The following is a 20,201-nucleotide window of genomic DNA, read 5'->3' as shown; positions in this document are numbered from 1 at the left end:
CACATCCTGCCGGTCTTCTCCTGAAGGTTCAGTGGTAACTCCCAGCCAGCAGGGGGCAGCAGATGTTCATCCATGAAGATCTTCAGTCGTCCAGGTTGGGCTGTCCTGATAAAACTCAGGTATGATTCCAGAAAATACACCTGTGTGAGACCGCTGCAGCTAAAACCAGTCCCACACATCCAGGACTGATCCAGATCCTGGAGTCCTCCTAATTATGACTGTCTGAACACGCACACGTCTAACAGGGGTCACCTGAGCTCCAGCTTCACTCACCTGTCCACAGATTATGAGCCTTCACCACAGAGGGAGCTGGTTCTAGATCTGACAGGGAGTCAGGGAACAGTAAACAGGTGAATGACCTCTGACCTCTGACCGATCCACTGAGTTTAACTGTAAAGTTAAACTGTGGTATTTTATGATCAACCTGAACAATAACCACTCTTATCAAAGAAACACATTTTAATTCATTTGTGCTGTAAGTGGCTCTCTTAACCCTTTAATGCCTGCTCCACCATGTGGTTTAGAGTCCCTACATTTCAATGAGAGGAGTGCACAACCTAACTCAGCCTAACTGAGCGAACTCTACCACTTGGTTGAGGTATGTTATACTAAAAACCCACCAGGTGTCACTGTGTCTGTCAGTGGTCTGCTTCTTCATTTCCTCTCCAACCAGGAAGTCACAACCATGAAAATCATTAAAGATATTTTTACTGTTTTTGGTGAATATTTGAAAGGTAGGAATACTTTTATACATAGGATGGTGTTAGGCCTTCCTGAACATACTTATATTACTTGATACCATAAAAAAACGTATTTTACATATGTTATAATTTTTTAAAAACATGCTCAACCAAAAGGTTGATTTGTGGTTTTATGGTGCGAGTAGCAAAATGAAGGCAGTGTGAGCTAATGGACTAATTTTTTATCAAATCAAAACCTCTGTTCATCTGTTGCTGTAAATATGAAACATTAAGTGTTTGTTCATCATGAATGTGTTCAAGGATTTCCTTTGTGAGTCATTTTTGACACTTTCTGAGTTGATATGAGTAAATATGGTAAAAATGTAGAAAAATACGTGGAAATCAACTAAACACCCTGGTAAACTAATACTGCTACCATAAAGAGAGTTTTATAATTATAAATTCTTTTTTTTTCACTTGCATACAACTATTATTTATTTATCATTATAGTTATTTTTGTATTGTGTCAGATGGAGGTTAAAACATTTTATATTGCCAAAAATACACTGTTCCACACTATTATGTCCAACAGAGTTTCTAAACATTTTTTAGGCTGTAAAGAAGTGAAAATGGTCATGTGTTGAGTTTGCAGCATCAGGTCATATTTACTGAAATCTAAGCCATTTCAATCAAACACATCTTAACAGGCCATAGAGTGATAATGTAGAGTAAATATTTTAGCCATGATTTTACCCTTATTCAAAATAATGTAACTTTTTATTTTTGCTTGACTCTTTTTAATTCCATGTCAGCTTGTTAAACCACAGGTTACATCATGAGAAAGTTTCCTGTCATAATTGATAAACTGCCCGGCTGTCACAGTAAAAGTCTTCCGCCGTACGTCCACTACTGGGCTCTTATTCTGAAGGGCCAACCGGAAGTAGTAGGACCGTTAGCTGCAGTAGTCAGCATGAAGCGGCCGGATGGAGAAGTGCTGCTCTTTAATGAGTTTCTCAGGTGAAAGGTGAGTCGCGCCATAAATGTCCGCTAGTGTTAGCTTGTTAGGCCACCGTAGTTCATCAGTGACGCTCCAGAAAAGTTTCTGTTGGAACTTTTAACCACATTTGTGAACTTTAACCTTCTGGATGACAGTTTAACCTCTGTAACACTGGAGCTAGCTAACGGTTAGGACCCCAACCCTTTCCTCCTGTTCACATCTAAAGTTGTTAGATTTAACTCAAACTCATCTTTATTCATTACTTAGGGCGGGTGACGAGAGTCTTGGATGGGTCCCAGATTACCAACAACATTGATTTGATTTAGGGTGAGCGTACCCTTTAAGCCCACCTGCACCTCTGAAGTCAATTTAAAACATAAAGAGGGGCCTGTCTAATGCTGGACATCATTCTGTCCAATCACACAGTTTCTTAATTATATACCAGTCTTTGTTTGGCACCAATCATTTATCATATACAGAGCTTAAATGTATCAGCCCACCCTAACCCTAACCACAGTCAGGTTTCTGCCACAGCTGCCCTAAATTAACAGCATTGGTAATTACCAACATCATTTATGTTTCTGCAATGGTTAATACACCAACATGTAGAAGCTCTTTAACCCAGATGATATTTTAATGCTAAAATAGAATTATTATTGTTATCCATGAATTTTCACATTGACTGATTTACAAAAAACCCCTGAAAAAATAGTAAAGCACATTAATATTTCTGATGAATGTGTCAGATTATAGTTATTTACTGTCATTCCTGAAGACAAAAATGAGTTTTAGTGGTTGAATGTTATGCTTGATTCATTTCTGACTTCTCAGAGAAGCCCAGTGAGCCGGCTCACATTTGGGTGAATTCAGTTTGAAATTCCTCATTCCTGTTCAAAATGGTAAAACGTGGAGAGCTGACTGAAAATGAAAGAGTCTGCATTAAAGCACTTCATGATGCTGGATGGTCTCTGACAGAGATGACAGCTGGGCTGATACATTTGTTAAGGACTGTACCCTCTTTACATCTCGGAGGCTAAAATGCCTCCATTGACTTCCATTAAAACCAGGTTTTTTAATCTCACTGTCACTGCAGTATAAAATCATGCATTCTTTAATGTCAGCATTTCAGTGTGAAGAAGTCTAGTGAACTTTGACATTTTTACCGTATTCCACCAGATTCAACCGTTTCCTCATTGTAGGACCATGCACCACATTCTGGTATTTTTGCCCGTTATATTATGGAGAGTTTTGTGTGAGTTTTAAAGGGTTAAAATTCTGAGAATTGTTGAATGTTTGGTAGTTTTGAGCAGGTCTGAAGTTGTTGAAGAGATTTATGAAAAAAGTAAAACAACACTGATGTATGCTGATTTAATAGCAGTTTTTCTGCACATGTACATTTATGCTCAAAGGTGTCCAGAGGGTTGTAAATTCACTGAGAGAGTCTGAATGACATTTTAGAGTTAAACATGTTGGATTTCAAAAATCAAACCAGAAAGACAAGTTCCTGTAAAAATGAATGCCACAAGCTGTAAAACTGACAAAATGATCACAAGTTTAAATAAAAAAAGTTGAGAAAAATGGCCAGAAATGTCCGAGGAGGGTTAAGGGTTAAGGTCAGTGAGTTTTTTTGACCAACAAAATGACAGAATCAAACTGAAATGAGTGTATTATAATTACATTATACATTATACAGTGTTTCTCTGATATCTGATATATTGATATTTATAAATGAATGTTCTGATCCGGATCATTCGGTGCAGGTTGGACCGTGTCGGTGTTATGGTCAGGGCAGACCTTATGGGTGTGGAACCACCCTTATTGATGGGAGATGACAGACTTTTCACACTTCTACATTTATGGATGTATATTATCTGGCTGTTTGGATGCTGTTTGATGCCTCAGATAGAGTTTTCCCTTTGAGAAAATGTAAACTGATAATCATGCTGCTGTCATGTGTCATACAGGAGCGTATGAAGCTGCCCAGGCTTGTTAAACTGCACCGTCACTCCAGTCCTTCCTCTCAGCAGAGCAGCAGATGATCCATGAGTGACAGAGGAGAGCTGTGTGAAGGAGAGAGACTCACCTCTGACCAGGTAACAGACAGAAAACTAGTCCTGGTTCCATCAGCTGATCTCATCCTCAGTAACTGACTGCTGAGACTCTTGTCCATCACTCAGTCAAGCTGTTTTATTGTGGAAGCTTATAAAAGACAGCACAGTGCCCTGCTATCAACGCTGATCAAGGTATTTGTTTTCGTCCCGTACCGTCACGGTACAGCCGTCACGGTTTGGTGCACGCAGTAATACGACAAAAACGTCTGAGTGAGGATTAAAAAAAAGTGGAGTTCTCACTTCAATCCAGGAGGCGGCAGTGAGCCTAAAAGCTGCCAGCAACCGTTATTACAGAAGAAGGAGCAGTTACAAAACAAACGAAGAAGAGTGATGGCGCGTGTGGAGTTAGAAGAGCCGCCGGCTTCATTGAAATCCCCGTATAGTGATGGTGCTCTGGCTCTGTGAGTCATTTTAACTTTACCTTCAACTATCAGCCTCAGGAGAGAGGGACTCTGCAGCTGTGTCACAGGTAAAGTTATCCTCAGATTTCACAGCTTTAACCTCTTTATCCTCTAAGATGGGCTGTGAAAGCTTCTCCAAACTTGTTAGTAGGTCCCACTGGTTAAAGAAGTAGTCCAGTGCTGAAGTCCATGTTGAAATCGGCAAAAAGAGACGCTAATTTGCATACTTAACAAGCTGACTTGTGGTTGTGTGATGATGCATTTAAGTTAGTGTTTAAAGAGTGGGTATAAGTGTGTCAGTATACCAGTGGAAATAACCTAGTTATTCAAAAATGTCTTTATTTATTAATGTTTTTAATCATTGAGGAACTTTTGGAGGGAGGTCGCAGCATTGTTTATAATTTAAATGTAATTTATTCAGCCTATTTATTTTAGTACAATTTAATTAAAGAATTAAAATGTATTTATCCGCTGCAATCACCGTACCGAAAACGTACCGAACCGTGACTCTAAAACCGAGGTACGTACCGAACCGAAATGTTTCTGTACCGTTACACCCCAAAGATATGATGCTTATCAATTTGTGAAGATTATCTTTATGAACAAATCGTGTACGTTTTATAAACTTCTGTTGAACACAGAGCTTTTTCAGCAATAATCCAAAAACCCGTTGAAATATCCCATTGGCTCGACGCTGAGGGAACCCATGCTACGCTAACCAGGCATGAAATTCACTCACCTTTTGGCGAAATGCGCCATTTTGAAACCAAAATAGGTGACCTACGTGGGAGGGGGGGCATAGAGGTATACCAGAGATTATCGGTGAACTGCACCTGAAGGGGGCCTTGAATTCGATACAAACATTGAACGTATCAAACTTACAGCAGCGCTGAAGCCTGTCAGTCTCTCTGAGTTTCCTGTCCACTTCAGTGGAGGGAGCGCGTGAGCGAGAGACGGCTGTGCCGTGTGTGTTTTTATGTGTGTGTCTGCAAGAGAGCTAAACTCCATAAAGACGGCAAGTTTTGTTGTCTTTGGCGTTGGCTACGGCCCACAGTCGCCTGCAGTGAGTTAGCACTTATACAAAGCTGGTAAACGTCCTGTTGTACAGGAGGAGTGGAGTCCTGATGAAGTAAAAAGTCCAACACTTCAGTATTATACATTATAGCTAGCTAAACATTCTGGTGAGAGCAGTCCTGAGTTAGCCTGATGTTATTGAACTGCACACCCAGTCGCCACACACGCCGATGTAGACAGCTGTTAGGATCAGATGTTTCTGTGCTCTTCATCGGTGTTAAAGGAGAAACCCTCAGCATGTAAAGGTGAGATCATACAGTCATGTCTGTCTCCTGTAAACTATGATAATTGTGATGAGTCTATTTATCTCTCTGAAAGTGGCGTGTGTGTTTAACCCTGACCAGTTGCAGTATGATGAGATGAAGTGTACAGATTAGTTCTGTTATGTTGTTGAGCTGTTGTTGCTTGTCGTTGTAGGAGTTATTCTGGTGTACTTAGGCTGTCAGTGGACTTTAATGCAGTTTTGTACATACGTCAGGAGAAAAAGCACTAAGTGTTGATTATCGGGCGTTTTTTTGGTGCATTCTGGCGGTTTTTGGACAAGTTTTGTGCTGTAAACTATCAGCTGTATCTGGAAACACTGATGCACAGTGAGCTGTATGGAGAGGCCTGGCTGGTTAGCATACAGCCTGTCATACATAGGTGTGGTCTGAGGTTTGTCATGGTCAGGGTCTGTACGTAATGATCGTACTGAAAGGCCATCTGCACATCTGAGCGACTACATTAAAGTTGTGCTGTTGTGCATTTCATGAGAGGAGTTGTCAGTCTCATTTCTTATAGAGCATAATGTGACCATGTATAGATACTTTATTATACATTCATACTGTCTTGTAATTCTGCTTGATTTTTCTCTCAAAATGCATCAGATTAATGTTTTTAAATATGAAATATTCAAAACTTTCTGTTAACTTTCAATAAAGGCAGAGACATCAGCTAACAACAGACTGGACTGAGATGAGCTGCTCTGTGGTTTTAGATTGGAGTGTTAGAGGGGCGGGGTTCATGATGTCATATTAGCCCCGCCCACATCAAACCCAGCCAGGAAAGAGGTGCAAAACTTTCTAACAGCCTAAATCCAGAATTCTGGTGCTTGAGGGGATTGTGGACAGGCCAGGGTCACATACTTCTGTTAGCAGAGCCTGAAAAGGTGACCTTTTGAATAAAATGTCCCCTTTAAGTTTAACCTCTGCAGAATCAGATTTTCATTGTACTTCAAAATAAAAAGGTGAGGGTGGCAGCAAACATTTTCAGCCTCAGTCGGCATTGTCACACACTTTCCACAGACCGAGGCAATAACTGAAATAAGGAGGACAGAACTTGTGGTGGAAATTCTCAACATTGTATTCACTTAGTGAGCAACGCCACACAGTAAAGATCAGACCAAAGAAGCGCCACGCTACAGGCCGTTTTAGGCTGTGTGTGGGACAGCTGCAGCTCTCTGAACTCATGCTGTTTCTGGGATGTAGTTTGTCAACAGATGATTCATTGGATATGAAGAAATAATTAATATTAATGATTGATAAATAATGTGAAAATCAGCGGGCCATTGCACAAGAAAAACGCTGTCAGAGTGAAAAATCATTTTAGATCAAACCATGCAGAGAATTTAGAAATGTTAATATCTGTCTTTTAAATAAAGTTTTTTAGGGAATCATCGGCCTGATAAACACCCCTGCCCCCTCCCCAATCAGCTGCACAGATAACCTAAGCTATGTCACTTGATATTCAAGGCTGTACGGGGTAAATCAGTCCATCAAACACTGTTGTTTTTTTGCAGGTATCTTTATTATAGTGAGACTGAGTTAGCAAAGCATTTTGTGCTGATATGTAAATGACTACATTTCTACATATAAACATATTACTGAGTCACATTTACCACACTGAGACGTCTTGTGCCGTTCTTTGCCGATGCTGGTTTTCCTCCTGTTCATTCACCAAAGTCTCCGGGTCTGACTCGGGTATAATACGTATGGACGTATTTAAAACACGGGTTAGGGTTAGGGAATGGAGAGGCGGAGTTTGAAAACAGTGCACAGGGCTGTACAGTACGACATACACTGCCTGGCCAGAAAAGAGTCGCCACCAAAACAAGGTCACACACTCTAACATGTGGTTGGACCGCCTTTAGCTGTGATTACAGCACGCATTCGCTGTGGCGTTGTTTCGATAAGCTTCTGCAATGTCACAGATTTATTTCCATCCAGGGTTGCATTAGTTTTAATATTGATGATGGGAGAGTCTGACCACTGCGCAAAGCCTTCTCCATCACATCCCAAAGATTCTCCATGGGGTTAAGGTCTGGACTCTGTGGTGGCCAATCCATGTGTGAAAATGATGTCTCACGCTCCCTGAACCACTCTGTCACAGTCTGAGCCCGATGAATCCTGGCTTTGTCATCCTGGAATATGCCCGTGCCATTAGGGAAGAAAAAATCCATTGTTTAAGAAATGAGAAGTAACTCATGGCATCAGCTGGGGGTAAATGACTTGTAGCCCATGCAGTAATTATCCAATAGGAGGCTCGTACCTGTTTGCTTAGTTAAATCCAGGTGGCGACTTTTTTTTTGGCCAGGCAGTGTATAAGTCACAAATGCTACAAGAAAATGTGTCTGTGCTAGGAGGTCTTCACTCCTCATCACACAGGTGCTATGACAAAGTGAGAGAGGTGCCTGAATGCCAGACGTGCAGATAAGACTTTAGGTTTGACTTGTTGCCCCTAAAACTTCATTCCACTTTGATTTGAAACATGAAATTCATGCCCAGCCCATTTATTTTATATTTCTGGCTGATTTTAATTCAAGCAGAATGTTTTTTCCTCTCGCCGTGCGTAATCCTCTGCGTCTGGCGCTCCAGCGACCACACTCCGCAGCTCATACAGACGGGGCAGGCTCAGGGCCGTGTCTTTACCCTAACAAGAAACATAAAATGTGTGCAGTGTGGGGCTGTACTGATCCTGTCTCTCTCCCTCATCTCTCCGTCACACTGCTGCCTGTCTGTCCGTGTCATATCAGACCTGTGTGTGACATTCAGACGCGTGATGGCTTGTTAACCACACAACAGCTACGATATTAGTTAAGAGAAAATGCATCAGTTTATACATTAACCTTTAATCAGAAGTTAGAGCACACTGAGCGCTCTGTCCTGTCACTGACGGCTAACTCACTGCGACCATGCGTGCATAAATGGAAAGGACGAGGAGAACGGAGAAGTAAGCGAGCAGATATTTGTTTGAACATCGTCTAGCCTACGTGTCTTAATAAAAAACTTGGGATTAGAGCAGCGCTCCTCTTAAACATGCCGACCACATTTTGCTGACAGATTTTTTTTGTTTTACTTGCCATTTAACTCCACTAGTAGGCTACTGTTGTTATCATGACACTGTTACAGAGAAAAGAAGGATCTGTTCATTTACACCAGCTCTATAAACATCAGACCCCAGTGTGATACTACAGTATGGACCAGACTCTAACAGTGTTTAATGAATTTCTGATGATGTTAGACATGCTTTCCTATTACTGAGTATCAGTAAATAAATAAGGGGTATCCAAACTATGGCCCATGGGCCAACTGTGGCCTTTGGTCCTTTTGAATTGGCCTGCAAGAAATCCATCAAAAAGGCCCACATAAGAACATCAAACTTTACTATGTTTCTTAGTTTGACTAGAAATGCACAATATTGGGGTTTATAAAATATGTGGATGTTTACAAATGAAATTTAGCTGATATCAATACCAGTATATAAATATAGTTAAGACCTAACACTTCAGTCCTTGAAACACAGTTTAAGGATGAACAAGGAAACAAACTTCAGTCTCTAGAGCACATTAATGTTTAAGTAAATAGGATGAACACAGACAAAGATCAGCTGTCTGTTGGTCCTGCCAAAAGTAAAAAAATGATGAATACAAGCAAAAGAATTACAGCAAACAGCAGCATGACTGGAGCTCACTTTCTCCTCTGTCTGATCTCAGGGTCTGATTTCCAGATCACATTGTTATAATCATCCTCAAGCACCACACTCCTATAAAGTTAGTCAGTTTCCTGCAGGTTGCTTTTGTTTTGTGTCCAAATGTGGAAATGAACCGTCAGCGTCTCTCTTCTCTGTGATTGGCTGTTTGCTTCGTTAGACATTAACTGATAGCTGTAGTTTAGGCCGTTTTGGTGTCGTTTTTCAACTGCATTCACTTACTACGCATATATTTTGTTTACGTGTTGGTTTTGGAGCTATAAGAAACATTTGTATTGTGCTACAGGTTTTTTGTTCTGTGCTACAAGATTGTCGACCTCTGTAGCACCAGCGCTATGGGCGAAAAAAGTGAACATACAGCCCTGGTGCACTACACGCAGGTCCTGCCCATGGGTCTGCCCCCAAAAGCTTTCACAGAACTGGCCAATCAGAGGACAGTGGGCACGTGGGGTCGGCGACTCTTAAAGAGACAGCGCTGAAACGGAGCGTTTCAGGCAGAGGCTGTAAATGAGGATTTTGCAAACGCCATCGTGAGGCACAGAAAGCACTTTATGACCTGCAAATCATGCAGTTTTACTCCATAGGTATCTAAGATTGACATAATGAAACAGAAAAACAAGCAAAGTATGTCTCCTTTAAAGAGCAGAATAGAAGAGTTCATCTGCCCAGTGAAAATGCCTCCTTTGATTGGTTGGTCTGTTGCCATACTCCTTGGCCGATGGCTGATAATGGTGGATACAAATATTAAACTATCGGTGCATTCTGGGTCATAACATGAGACTAAACTGTGTTTTTCTGCCTCCATCAGAATGAGAGGAATGGACCTGTGGGAGGGAAGTGGAGTCACTGGGACAGTCAGCTCCCAACCACACCCTCAAGGCTGTGTGGGTGGAGTTAAAGAGAACGTGAGCGAAGCTACAGGAAGGTGACCCTCATCTCTCAGACCGGACTCCAGCTGCAGCCGAGCTGAGCAGGATCATGGAGCCTGAGGACGGAGGAAGAGGAGGAGGAGGAGGAGGGCAGGCAGGGAGCAGCATGAGGAATGAGCAGGTAAGGGAGAGTGGGGCAAGATGAGCCGGTTTTTACCTCCTTAAGGTCAGGAAACATGGGACAGGGTGGAATGAAAACTGAAACCTTAAGATCTCTGCTGTCAAATGAAATAATCAGCATGAATGTCTAACAAAGCTGTCTGAACATTAGACCTCCAAAAAAGAGCTACTGCAGCTCAACCTGTCCCAGGTCAAAGGTCAGTCAATATGAGTTCAGCCTTAAACTGAACTCCTGTATTTGAAGTGTAAACCTTGGTATAAATGTATGAACAAATAGTTTGACAGTTCTGGACCTGTCAGATCTAACCACACTGTTGATCCTGGTTTAGTTCCTGTACTTCCTCCTTTTGAGTTTGAGCTGGCGTCTTCGTTTGGGTGCAAAGTTTACTGGGACAGTCTCCAACAAATGGATCTGATATATCAGTTTCACTTCTGATTAGAGGACAGATCCTGGAGCCAAAACCAGGAGGGTAGAAGTCAGACTTTTATTCTGCTTACTGGTCATCGAGTCAGAACCACAGAAACCCTTAAACACACAGCAGGAGTCCCCTTTGACCGTCTGTGAGATCTTTTCTAATCAAACAATGACTCAGAAACTAACAAACTGCTTTTGTATAAAGAGGGAGAAATTTGTCTTTGATTTGATGGGGCAGAAAATAACACTCCAAATCTCACATTTTAGAGTTGTGTCAGCAGTGAATATTCAAGCGTAGCAAAAAAAAGTATTAAGATGTTTTCTCAGCACCAAAAGGAGGAAAATGTTAGCTAGGAGGCTAGCAACAGAACTACTGCTCCAACACACTGATTATAATAAATCATATCTGGGACAGGGACCACAAACCATGCTGGACACCTCACAGTCAGCATCCCCACTAATAAACAAGATGGCCGATGTGGATATCAATAGTGTGGATGCTTAGTCAGCATCCCCACTAATAAAGTAGATAAAGAGTAGGAATGATGCTGTCTTTACACGCTGAGAGAGCATCAGTCTGCTCCTGAGGGGTCGTCTCTGTAGAATGATCTCTGATCTGATTGGATGTTCTCATGTTATCATCGAACATCATTGTCTGTGTTCCATTGATCAGGACAAACAGGGAATTAATCAGAAAGATCCTTCAGTCCCAAATCAGCTGATCTGTGGGTCAAATTATTACTGTAAAGGAATATGGGAACCAATCAGAAAGAGAGATGAAGCTCCGCCTCCTCTGTGTAACCAGCCTGATAGAGGTCTATGAGCAGGTCAGACCAGTCCTCTTCACTAATGAGAGTTTATTGTGTGTGCGTAGGTGTAATCCCAGCGTGTGACCCAGGTAGATCTGCAGGTAGATCAGGTCTCATGAATGACATGAATCTTTCTGCTCTCATCACATTTTTCTCGTTCCCTCTTTCATTGTCTCTCTAAGGTTTGATGTCAATCAGCTGATCATCGCTCTGTCTCTGAGTTTTAACCCTCTCTGTGTCAGTTCTGGTGATATTAGAGCCCTTTCCTCTCCTTATCTGCAGCGTGCAGACGAAATAATGTCCATGTTTCGTTTCCTGAAACAGCCGTTTCATACAAACTGTGGCTATGTTAACATTTCCTCCATTCGGTGCGTTTACATCGGGGTCTGAGATTCACTTTTTAAGCTGGGGTTCCCCCTCCTAAACCTTCATGTGGGGGGATTTTTAAACAGAGTTTTTTTGCTAGTTTGTTTCAGAAAGGTGAACATACAGCGCTGAGTTCTTGTCTTTTTCTGAATAAAACAGACTGATGTAATGCTGACTTCTCTATTAGACCTTTAAAGCAAACACTGCCATCCAAAGATGATGGATTATTTCTGTATATCCTGTTTTATACCCTAAGGGTTGTATTTGTGTTGTCTTTAAATTATACATAATTTTGGGTTATAGTCTGATTTGTACTTTCAGATGTAAGTATAAGTCATCATTAGGGATGGGGATTGTTAATTTTTATTAATATTGATACTGTTATCGATACTCCTTATCAATAACACTAATGATACTTTTCTATAATTTAGAGTAAAGACAAAATGAGGACTAAGACTTACTATAGAAGTGGTAAAAACTGAGTTGTGTTTGAGTTAAAATGTCCTGATTTAGTCTGTAACATCTATTTTATATCCCTCAAATACAAACAATGTCCTCATATTCGTGCTACATTTACTGAAGTTTCTCGTCAAAAACTGAATTTTCCTATTTTGTATGGGACATTTGAACATATCATACCATATAGGATACAGTCATCAAATTTACTGAGGTTACCTGAACGCGCCATATTTTTGATCCTACAGCTCGTAAAATTGGCTAATTAACTTCAATTCTTATGATTCTGGCACAGATTTCTAAACTGGGTTAATATTTTTACCAAACTGGGCTTGTAAGGTTTGGGAGCAGCTTTCTGCATTTATCTGAGCACATGAAGAAGAAGACTGTCTTGGAGCAGTTGAAGACGTTGTTATGAGTGTCCATTAGTAGCACAGGCGGAGTCTGAGCCCACAGTTGAAGGTTCATTCTGGTTTATTGTGATGAACAGTACTGATGTGCTTTTAGTTTATGTTCCCTCCCTGCAAGAACTGATGTATATTTTTACACCAGGTATATCTTAAAATAGCATTACATCATGGAGCCTGCGAGACTCAATAGCAGTATCGATAAGCTAAAACATTACTGATTTTCGGGATCTTGAAAAATACAGCGTGTTGTTAAGTATATGTACGTGTTGGCAGAGAGAGACACAGGAGACAGGAAGTGACGCAATATGCTCACTGTAAGTCAGCACGGCAGCTTTATCAGTGGATGGTGACCTGAGGGGGACTAACCTGAAGCTTAAATAATGCAATTTTGGAGGTTTTTTTTTTAACTCTATACATTTTTTGATGTTGTCATAATTCCAGTTTTGGCCCAGTATATCCAAGAACCCTCTGAGAGGTATGAATGAGAATTAGAGCAACAGGGAGGTTTGCAAATCGAGATATACAGAGCTTAACAAATGTATTAGCCCACCCTAACCCTAACCACAGTCAGGTTTCTGCCACAGCTGTCCTAAATTAACAGCATTGGTAATTACCAACATCATTTAGATGTTTCTGCAATGGTTAATACACCAATATGTAGAAGCTCTTTAACCCAAATGATATTTTTAATGCTAGAATAGAATTATTATTGTTATCCATGAATTTTACAATTTACTGATTTACAGAAAAACTGAAAAAATAGTAAAGAACATTAATTAACTACATTAATGTGTCAGATTATAGTTATTTACTGTCATTCCTGAAGAGAAAAATGAGTTTTAGTGCTTGAATGTTATGCTTGATTCATTTCTGACTTCTCAGAGAAGCCCAGTGAGCCGGCTCACATTTGGTTAAATTCAGTTTGAAATTCCTCATTCCTGTTCAAAATGGTAAAACGTGGAGAGCTGACTGAAAATGAAAGAGTCCTCATTAAAGCACTTCATGATGCTGGATGGTCTCTGACAGAGATGACAGCTGGGCTAATACATTTGTTAAGCTCTGTATATACAGACATATGTTAATACAGACAGAAAGCTCTCCAACTGTAGTAGTAAGATTAGTGTCATCTGAAATTATCTTGTGTCATTAAATGTAAATCTTCAGTTTTAAGTTGAGCTTTGTCATTTATGTAGCTATTTCCTCATGCAAACAGCATTAACATCAAACAGATAGGACAGTGTAGGATCAGTCATCTAAGACAGTGGTTCTTAACTGGTAGGTCATGGCCCAAAAGTGGTTCGCGGGCCTTTGCCTGGGGAAAAAAAAGATTCTAGAATAAAATGGATGCAGTGCTTTTATTTTGAAGGGGAGGTTTTGCAGCTGTCTGTCTATTCCCACTCCGTTCCAGTAGGTGGCGGTAATGCATTGTAATGATAATTGACACTCACTCACAGATGCATTTCACAGCAGAGGAAGACCTGCGAAGTTTGTTTTCATGCTAATCCAGCATGGCAAAGCACAGGACGACCCCGACTACATGAAATTTGGATTTTCTTACATTGAGAACAAAGGAGGACAAAAACCTGAATGTGTTGTGTGCAGCGAGGTGCTGGCTCATGAAAGTATGAAGCCGTCAAAACTAAAGCGACATTTATTCACTTTCGCAGACGACTTCAGGACCCGAGGACATCGCAAAAGTGCCTTACTTCTTCATGCCAGAAGTAAGAACAAGCACTTCGCACTTCTTAGCGGGTGCTACATCATATTGTTAAGTCAAAAAAGCCCCACACCATCGCAGAGGACCTAATTTTACCTGCAGCACTGGACATGGTGAGAGAGGTGCTGGACCAAGCTGCAGCGCATAAACTCAAAACTATACCTCTGTCAAATGACACTATAAGCAGACGAAGACCACTGCTTGTATTAATGCAAGCGGTCATTTTACATTACAAATGGACGAATCAGTGGACTTAAACAAAGCAGCTTTACTGGTTTATGTGAGACGTGTGTGCAGGAGCAGTTTCTCTCATGAAGAAAACGATCACGGCACATCTGAATAAACTACAGGAGCGCTTTAATGACTACTTTCTTGAGCAATGGAGAGAAGACGACTGGATATGGGACACCTTTGGTAGCAACACAGAGAGCGTCATGTTGCCAAGCAACGAAGAGAGTCAGCTGGTGGAGCTGTCATGTTACCGCACACGGAAAAAGAAATTTAGGGAGGTAAGCCTCTCCCAGTTCTGCTGCAGCACTGTGATGGAAGAGTATCCTTCCCTGGCTACTGAAGCAGTAACAATCCTCCTACCATTCAGCACTACCTATCTCTGGTCCAGCTGAAGACAAAGCACAGAAACAGACTGGACACTGAGCATGACCTCAGAGCTGCTTTGTCCTCCATAACCCAGTGCTTTGAGACTCTAGTCAGCAGCAACAAACATCCCCAGTTCTCCCATTAATTCCCCCAACTCAGCTCCATTATGTCAGCATTAAATCTCAGGTTTAAGTGAGTGCTGCTTAATTTTCTTCATAGCATAAAGTTGATCAGTATTTACCCACTGATAAGGTAATCTCAAGATTTTTTTTACTTGAAGCTATTCTTGAGCTGTAGCTAGTTGCACTTTTGCTCAATTTATTTTGAGTTTGTAGATATAAACTGCTAGTGAAGGTAATATTTTTAACAATGCATTGCTGGTTGTTTTATGTTCAGTAAGTGGGTATTCTCAGCTAAAGCTACATAATTCTGGGTGTTTTTGATACCCATCAGTAGTTGCTTAAATAGGTGACTGAATAGTTCTAATAGTGCTGTGTTAGTTAAATATTCAGTATGTGAGGACTCGGCTAAAGGGACACATTGTTGAGGATTCTGACATTTCTCAGTAGTTGCACTGTTTTATGTCATATTTTTGCATGAAGCACTGTTAAATCTGTGAAAATAGGCTATTACTAAAGTGCCTCTATTACCATCCTCAAGCTCAAGGGTTGTGAAGTGTTACTGACTGAATTATTAAAACAGTGCTGTTAACTATGTATCCAATGATACAGGCTCAACCAGCATTATCTTTTCATTAAATAAATTTGAGAAGTTGAAAAAGTGTCCTTGATTTGGGTTGCGGCTTGTTCTTAAGGAGTGATGGTGGGTCCCAAAACCAGACCAGTAAGGAACCACTGATCTAAGAGACAGTCATGGATGAAAATATTGGCACCCCTGGAATTTCTCCAGAAAATTCACCATTTCTCCCAGAAATTGTTGCAATTACAAATGTTTTGGTATACATGTGTTTATTGCCTTTATGTTCATGGGAACAACACAAAAAATCCGAAGGACAAAGACAACACTGACATAATTTTACACCAAACTCAAAAAATGGGCCGGACCAAAGTATTGTCACCCTCAACTTAATATTTGGTTTCACACCCTTGGGAAATAATAACTGAAACCAATCTCTTCCTATAACCATCAACAAGCTTCTTACTCCTCTCAGCTGGAATTTTGGACCACTCTTCTTCTCCAAACTGCTCCAGGTCTCTCAGATTTGAAGGGTGCTTCTTCAACAGCAGTTCTGAGATCTCTCCATAGGTGTTCAATGGGATTTAGATCTGGACTCATTGCTGGCCACTTCAGAACTCTCCAGCTTTGTCTCCAACCATTTCTTGGTGCTTTCTGAGGTATGTTTGGGGTCATTGTCCTGCTGGAACACCCATGACCTCTGACCCAGACCCAGCTTTCTGACACTAGGCCCTACATTGCGGCCCAAAATCTTTTGATAGTCTCAGATTTCATGATTCAATGCAGACAGTCAAGGCACCCAGTGCCAGAGGCAGCAAATCAACCCCAAAACATCCTTGAAGCTCCTCCATGTTTGACTGTAGGTACTGTGTTCTTTTCTTTGTAGGCCTCATTCTGTTTTCTGTAAACAGTAGAATGACGTGCTTTTCCAAAAAGCTCTACCTTAGTCTCATCTGTCCACTAAATGTTCTCCCAGAAGGATTGAGGCTTACTCAGGAACATTTTTGCAAACTCCAGTCTGGCTTTTTTCTGTCTCTTTGTCAGCAGTGGGGTTCTCCTGGGTCTCCTGCCATAGCGCTTCATCTCATTCAGATGACCACGTATGGTCCCAGCTGACACTTTTGCACCCTGAGTCTGCAGGACAGCCTGAATCTGTGTGGAAGTTGACTGAGGATGTTTATCCACCATTCCAACTATCCTGCGTTGCATTCTTTTGTCAGTTTTTCTCTTCTGTCCACGTCCAGGGAGATTAGCCACAGCTCCATGGTTATAAACTTCAAGATTATATTACACACAGTGGACAAAGGAATCTCAGGATCTCTGGAGATGGTCTTTAACCTTGAGATTGTTCAGATTTTTCCACAGTTTTGCTTCTTAAGTCCTCAGACAGTTCTGGGCTCTTCTGTCTCTTCTCCATGCTTGGTGTGACACACACAGACACACAACACAAAGGCTGAGTCAACTTTTAGACATTCTAACTGGCTTCAGGTGTGATTTCTAGATTGCAGCACCTGTTACTGCCACAGGTGAGTTTAAATGAGCATCACATGCTGGAAATAAAATGATTTACCCACAGTTTTAAAAGGGGGACAATCATTTTGTCTGGCCCATTTTTTGAGTTTTGTGTAAAATTATGTCAATTTTGTCTTTTTCTTCAGATTTTTTGTGTTGTTCCAATGCACATAAAGGCAATAAACACGTGTAAACCAAAAACATTTGTTGATTGCAACAATTTCTGGGAGAAATGGTGAATTTTCTGGAAAAATTCCAGGGGTGCCAATAGTTTCATCCATGACTGTATCTGCTCATTAGCCTGTTCAGAATCAGATTACTGTTAGAACATTACACACACATATAACAGCATTCTGACTTATTGGGGGTCCGATCACAAACAACTTTACCTGCTCACCTTGACTTCTATCACACACACTTCTCAGCTCTCAGTACGGCCTCTCCTCCTCTCTACATCTGTGTGTGTGATCTCTGACCATTATCAGAGTGACGTTTATTAAACTTGTTTATAACCCATGAAATGTTTCTCAGGTCCATGTGTGACTCAAGGATGAGCCTCGTTCATGACGTTAAGTAAACATTAATGTCAGATGCCTCTATAGAACAGCTCAGAGTGTCAGAGAAAGCAAAGGGAGATGATGGATGAGTTTATTCTTCACTGAAGATGATCTCCTGTCAGCTACAGCCTACCTGGTAGGGACTAACACCAGAGCGCTGCAGACGCTACGATACCACAGTCACCTCAGCTCACACCTGCCCAACCCTGCCCTCGTCTCCTGGTTCACAGTCCTGTCGGCTGGTTTCCACATGTTTCCACAGCTCTATGGTCTCTCTGATCCATCAGTGGTACTTCTTACCCTCTGACCTCTCTGACCTTGGTGTTTCCCTGTCCATGTTGTGATTTTATTTATATTTTAGCTTTTTGCAGTGGTCAGGAACAGTTTCAGGTTTTGCTGTTCAGCCTTTTCTGTGACAGGTCGTGTGCACCTTGTAGAGGTTTCTTTCTCACGTTTTTTTGGTGTCTGTTCCTGTTCGTGCTGAAGGATCTTCCTGTTTCTCCTACATATGATTTGTCACATGACTTTCAGAGAGGTAGTGTGATCATACCTGTGCTCTCAGTTCTCTCTGTATTTTTACTTCAGTCTTCTGAGGAAGATTGCAGGAAGTTAGCTGTCCAAACCGGTCAAGGTAATAGAAAAACAACAAATAATATGTTAATGGTAAAAAACAAAGGCAGACCAGACTCCTGGGATGGCATCTTAAATGGATCTGACTATTAGAAGTAAGTGATTTAATCTCTGAGGCCACTGAGCAGACTTCTTTATCATGCTGCTGCAGGTTTCTATGTGTCAGAGCCACAGTCACTACTGGGATCATTAATCCTCAGAGTCACAATAAAATCAACCATAGATGTTGAAACTATTTCCTCTTGGCTTCTTTTTCCTGATAAACCTGCTGCATGTGTCCATCACTGAGGTGTCTTATTTACTCCTCTTTGTCTCTTTCCTCCTCACAGACCTGGATCACAACAACCTTCAGGAAGAAGCAACGTTGCCCTGCTGAGCATCCTCCCAGGTAATCACTGCAGAAATATGTATTTATGATGAAAATGTGAAGCAAACCATTTAGAATTATGAGATATTTACATTTAATATTTCAGCCTGAGGAATGTAGAAATATCTTGAATAATGCTCCTTTTTAGATAAATCTGCCCTTCTTCAGTTAAATAATAATAACCTCAGTCTGGGTAATGTGGACCAAAACTTCTCTGTCAGTGAATGGTGATAACTGTTGTATATAAATGCACTCTAAAAATATTACTGCCCTTTACTTAATAAAATCAGTGAAAAAATAATACACTCAAAAATGTTGATTAGATTTCAAAGTCTTGAAATCTTGGAATTAAGTAAAACAAATCGTCAAAAATGAGTAAATCTAACTTACAGTTTCAGTTATGTCTACATAAATTGAGTTAATGTACTCAAAGTTTTTAGGTGGTAGAAATGGATTTTTTTGAGTAAAAATTACTCGTAGGTTTATGTTGGGATGTTTTCATAAAGCTATGTGTTCAACATCAACTACATTTATCCTTTTTTCTATCACATATTTTAATGTGGAATATTACGGCCTCCCAATGTAGTCCAACTTATATGACTTCAGAGCACAGTTAGGGAAAAGTGCATTTTGAATGATGAAGTTCTCTTTCATCATCTTCAGTTTACCATTTACTGCATATCCTACCTGCCCCCTACAGGTAGAAATTAACTCCCTGAGTTAGTGTCCTCACTCATGGTACAAACGTGTCTAATGCCCAGACCATGGGACAAAAAACAATTACAATGGCTGAGTACTGTTTACCTAAAACTTAAAAGGTGTTCATCAACTCAGAAAAATAGAGCTAAAATAGTTCTTTTGGGTTTTTTATTTAAAACAATCCCTTTTTTAACAGCCTCCAGCTGGTTGGCCATACAGTGTGTTTAGTTGTTGCTTCTGTAACTGCTGTGTATGTAAAAATATAATACTGTTTAAAAGTTCTTTGCAGTCTTGTTGTAGTGTTAAGTTTGGTCAGACTGAGAGTAGCTGTTCCTGCAAAACTGCTCCGTTTGAATCAGAACCGTTGGAGAAAAACTTCACTCACTCGCTTCCTCCCCACTTATTTTAGGTAGAATAGTTAAGTCACTGATAATGTTGATTAGAACTGTCTGACATTTTTTGTTCATAAAACTGAGAACCTTTCATAGTGTATACTCAAATATATCAACGAAACACACAGAAATTATTAAAGATATTTAAACAATTTAATCTGTTGGTCAAGTCATCAATCACTTTAACTCATTGAGTGCCAGCCCTTTTATAAAATGGAAAGTGGCTTGTGCCAGCATTTTTAGCCCTTTTGAGTCATCTTTCAAGACCCACAGAATATTTTGTACTGTGACTCTGAAAAC

General features: G+C 40.7%; 1 protein-coding gene across 8 annotated transcripts in view; it reads left to right on the top strand.

Moving 5' to 3' along the window:
* Window positions 1-3,739: 3,739 nt before the first annotated feature.
* Window positions 3,740-20,201, top strand: part of LOC121503372 (transient receptor potential cation channel subfamily M member 4-like) — an 85,071-nt gene continuing 68,609 nt past the window's right edge. For 4 of the 8 annotated variants that reach the window (XM_041777738.1, XM_041777735.1, XM_041777737.1 and 1 more), the window contains exons 1-3: window positions 4,236-4,257; window positions 10,038-10,279; window positions 18,773-18,831. In XM_041777738.1, coding sequence (XP_041633672.1) covers window positions 10,272-10,279; window positions 18,773-18,831 — 67 coding nt within the window. In that variant the 5' untranslated portion in view covers window positions 4,236-4,257; window positions 10,038-10,271. Of the gene's footprint in view, window positions 3,771-4,235; window positions 4,258-10,037; window positions 10,280-18,406; window positions 18,539-18,772; window positions 18,832-20,201 lie in introns of those variants that run through there. The other 4 variants (XM_041777740.1, XM_041777741.1, XM_041777739.1 and 1 more) reach the window with 2 other exon arrangements.

Source organism: Cheilinus undulatus, linkage group 21, assembly GCF_018320785.1.
Source record: "Cheilinus undulatus linkage group 21, ASM1832078v1, whole genome shotgun sequence".
In the NCBI taxonomy this organism is placed as follows: domain Eukaryota; kingdom Metazoa; phylum Chordata; class Actinopteri; order Labriformes; family Labridae; genus Cheilinus; species Cheilinus undulatus.
The sequence above is the reverse complement of the archived record's forward strand: the minus strand, read 5'-3'. Positions and strand labels throughout refer to the sequence as shown.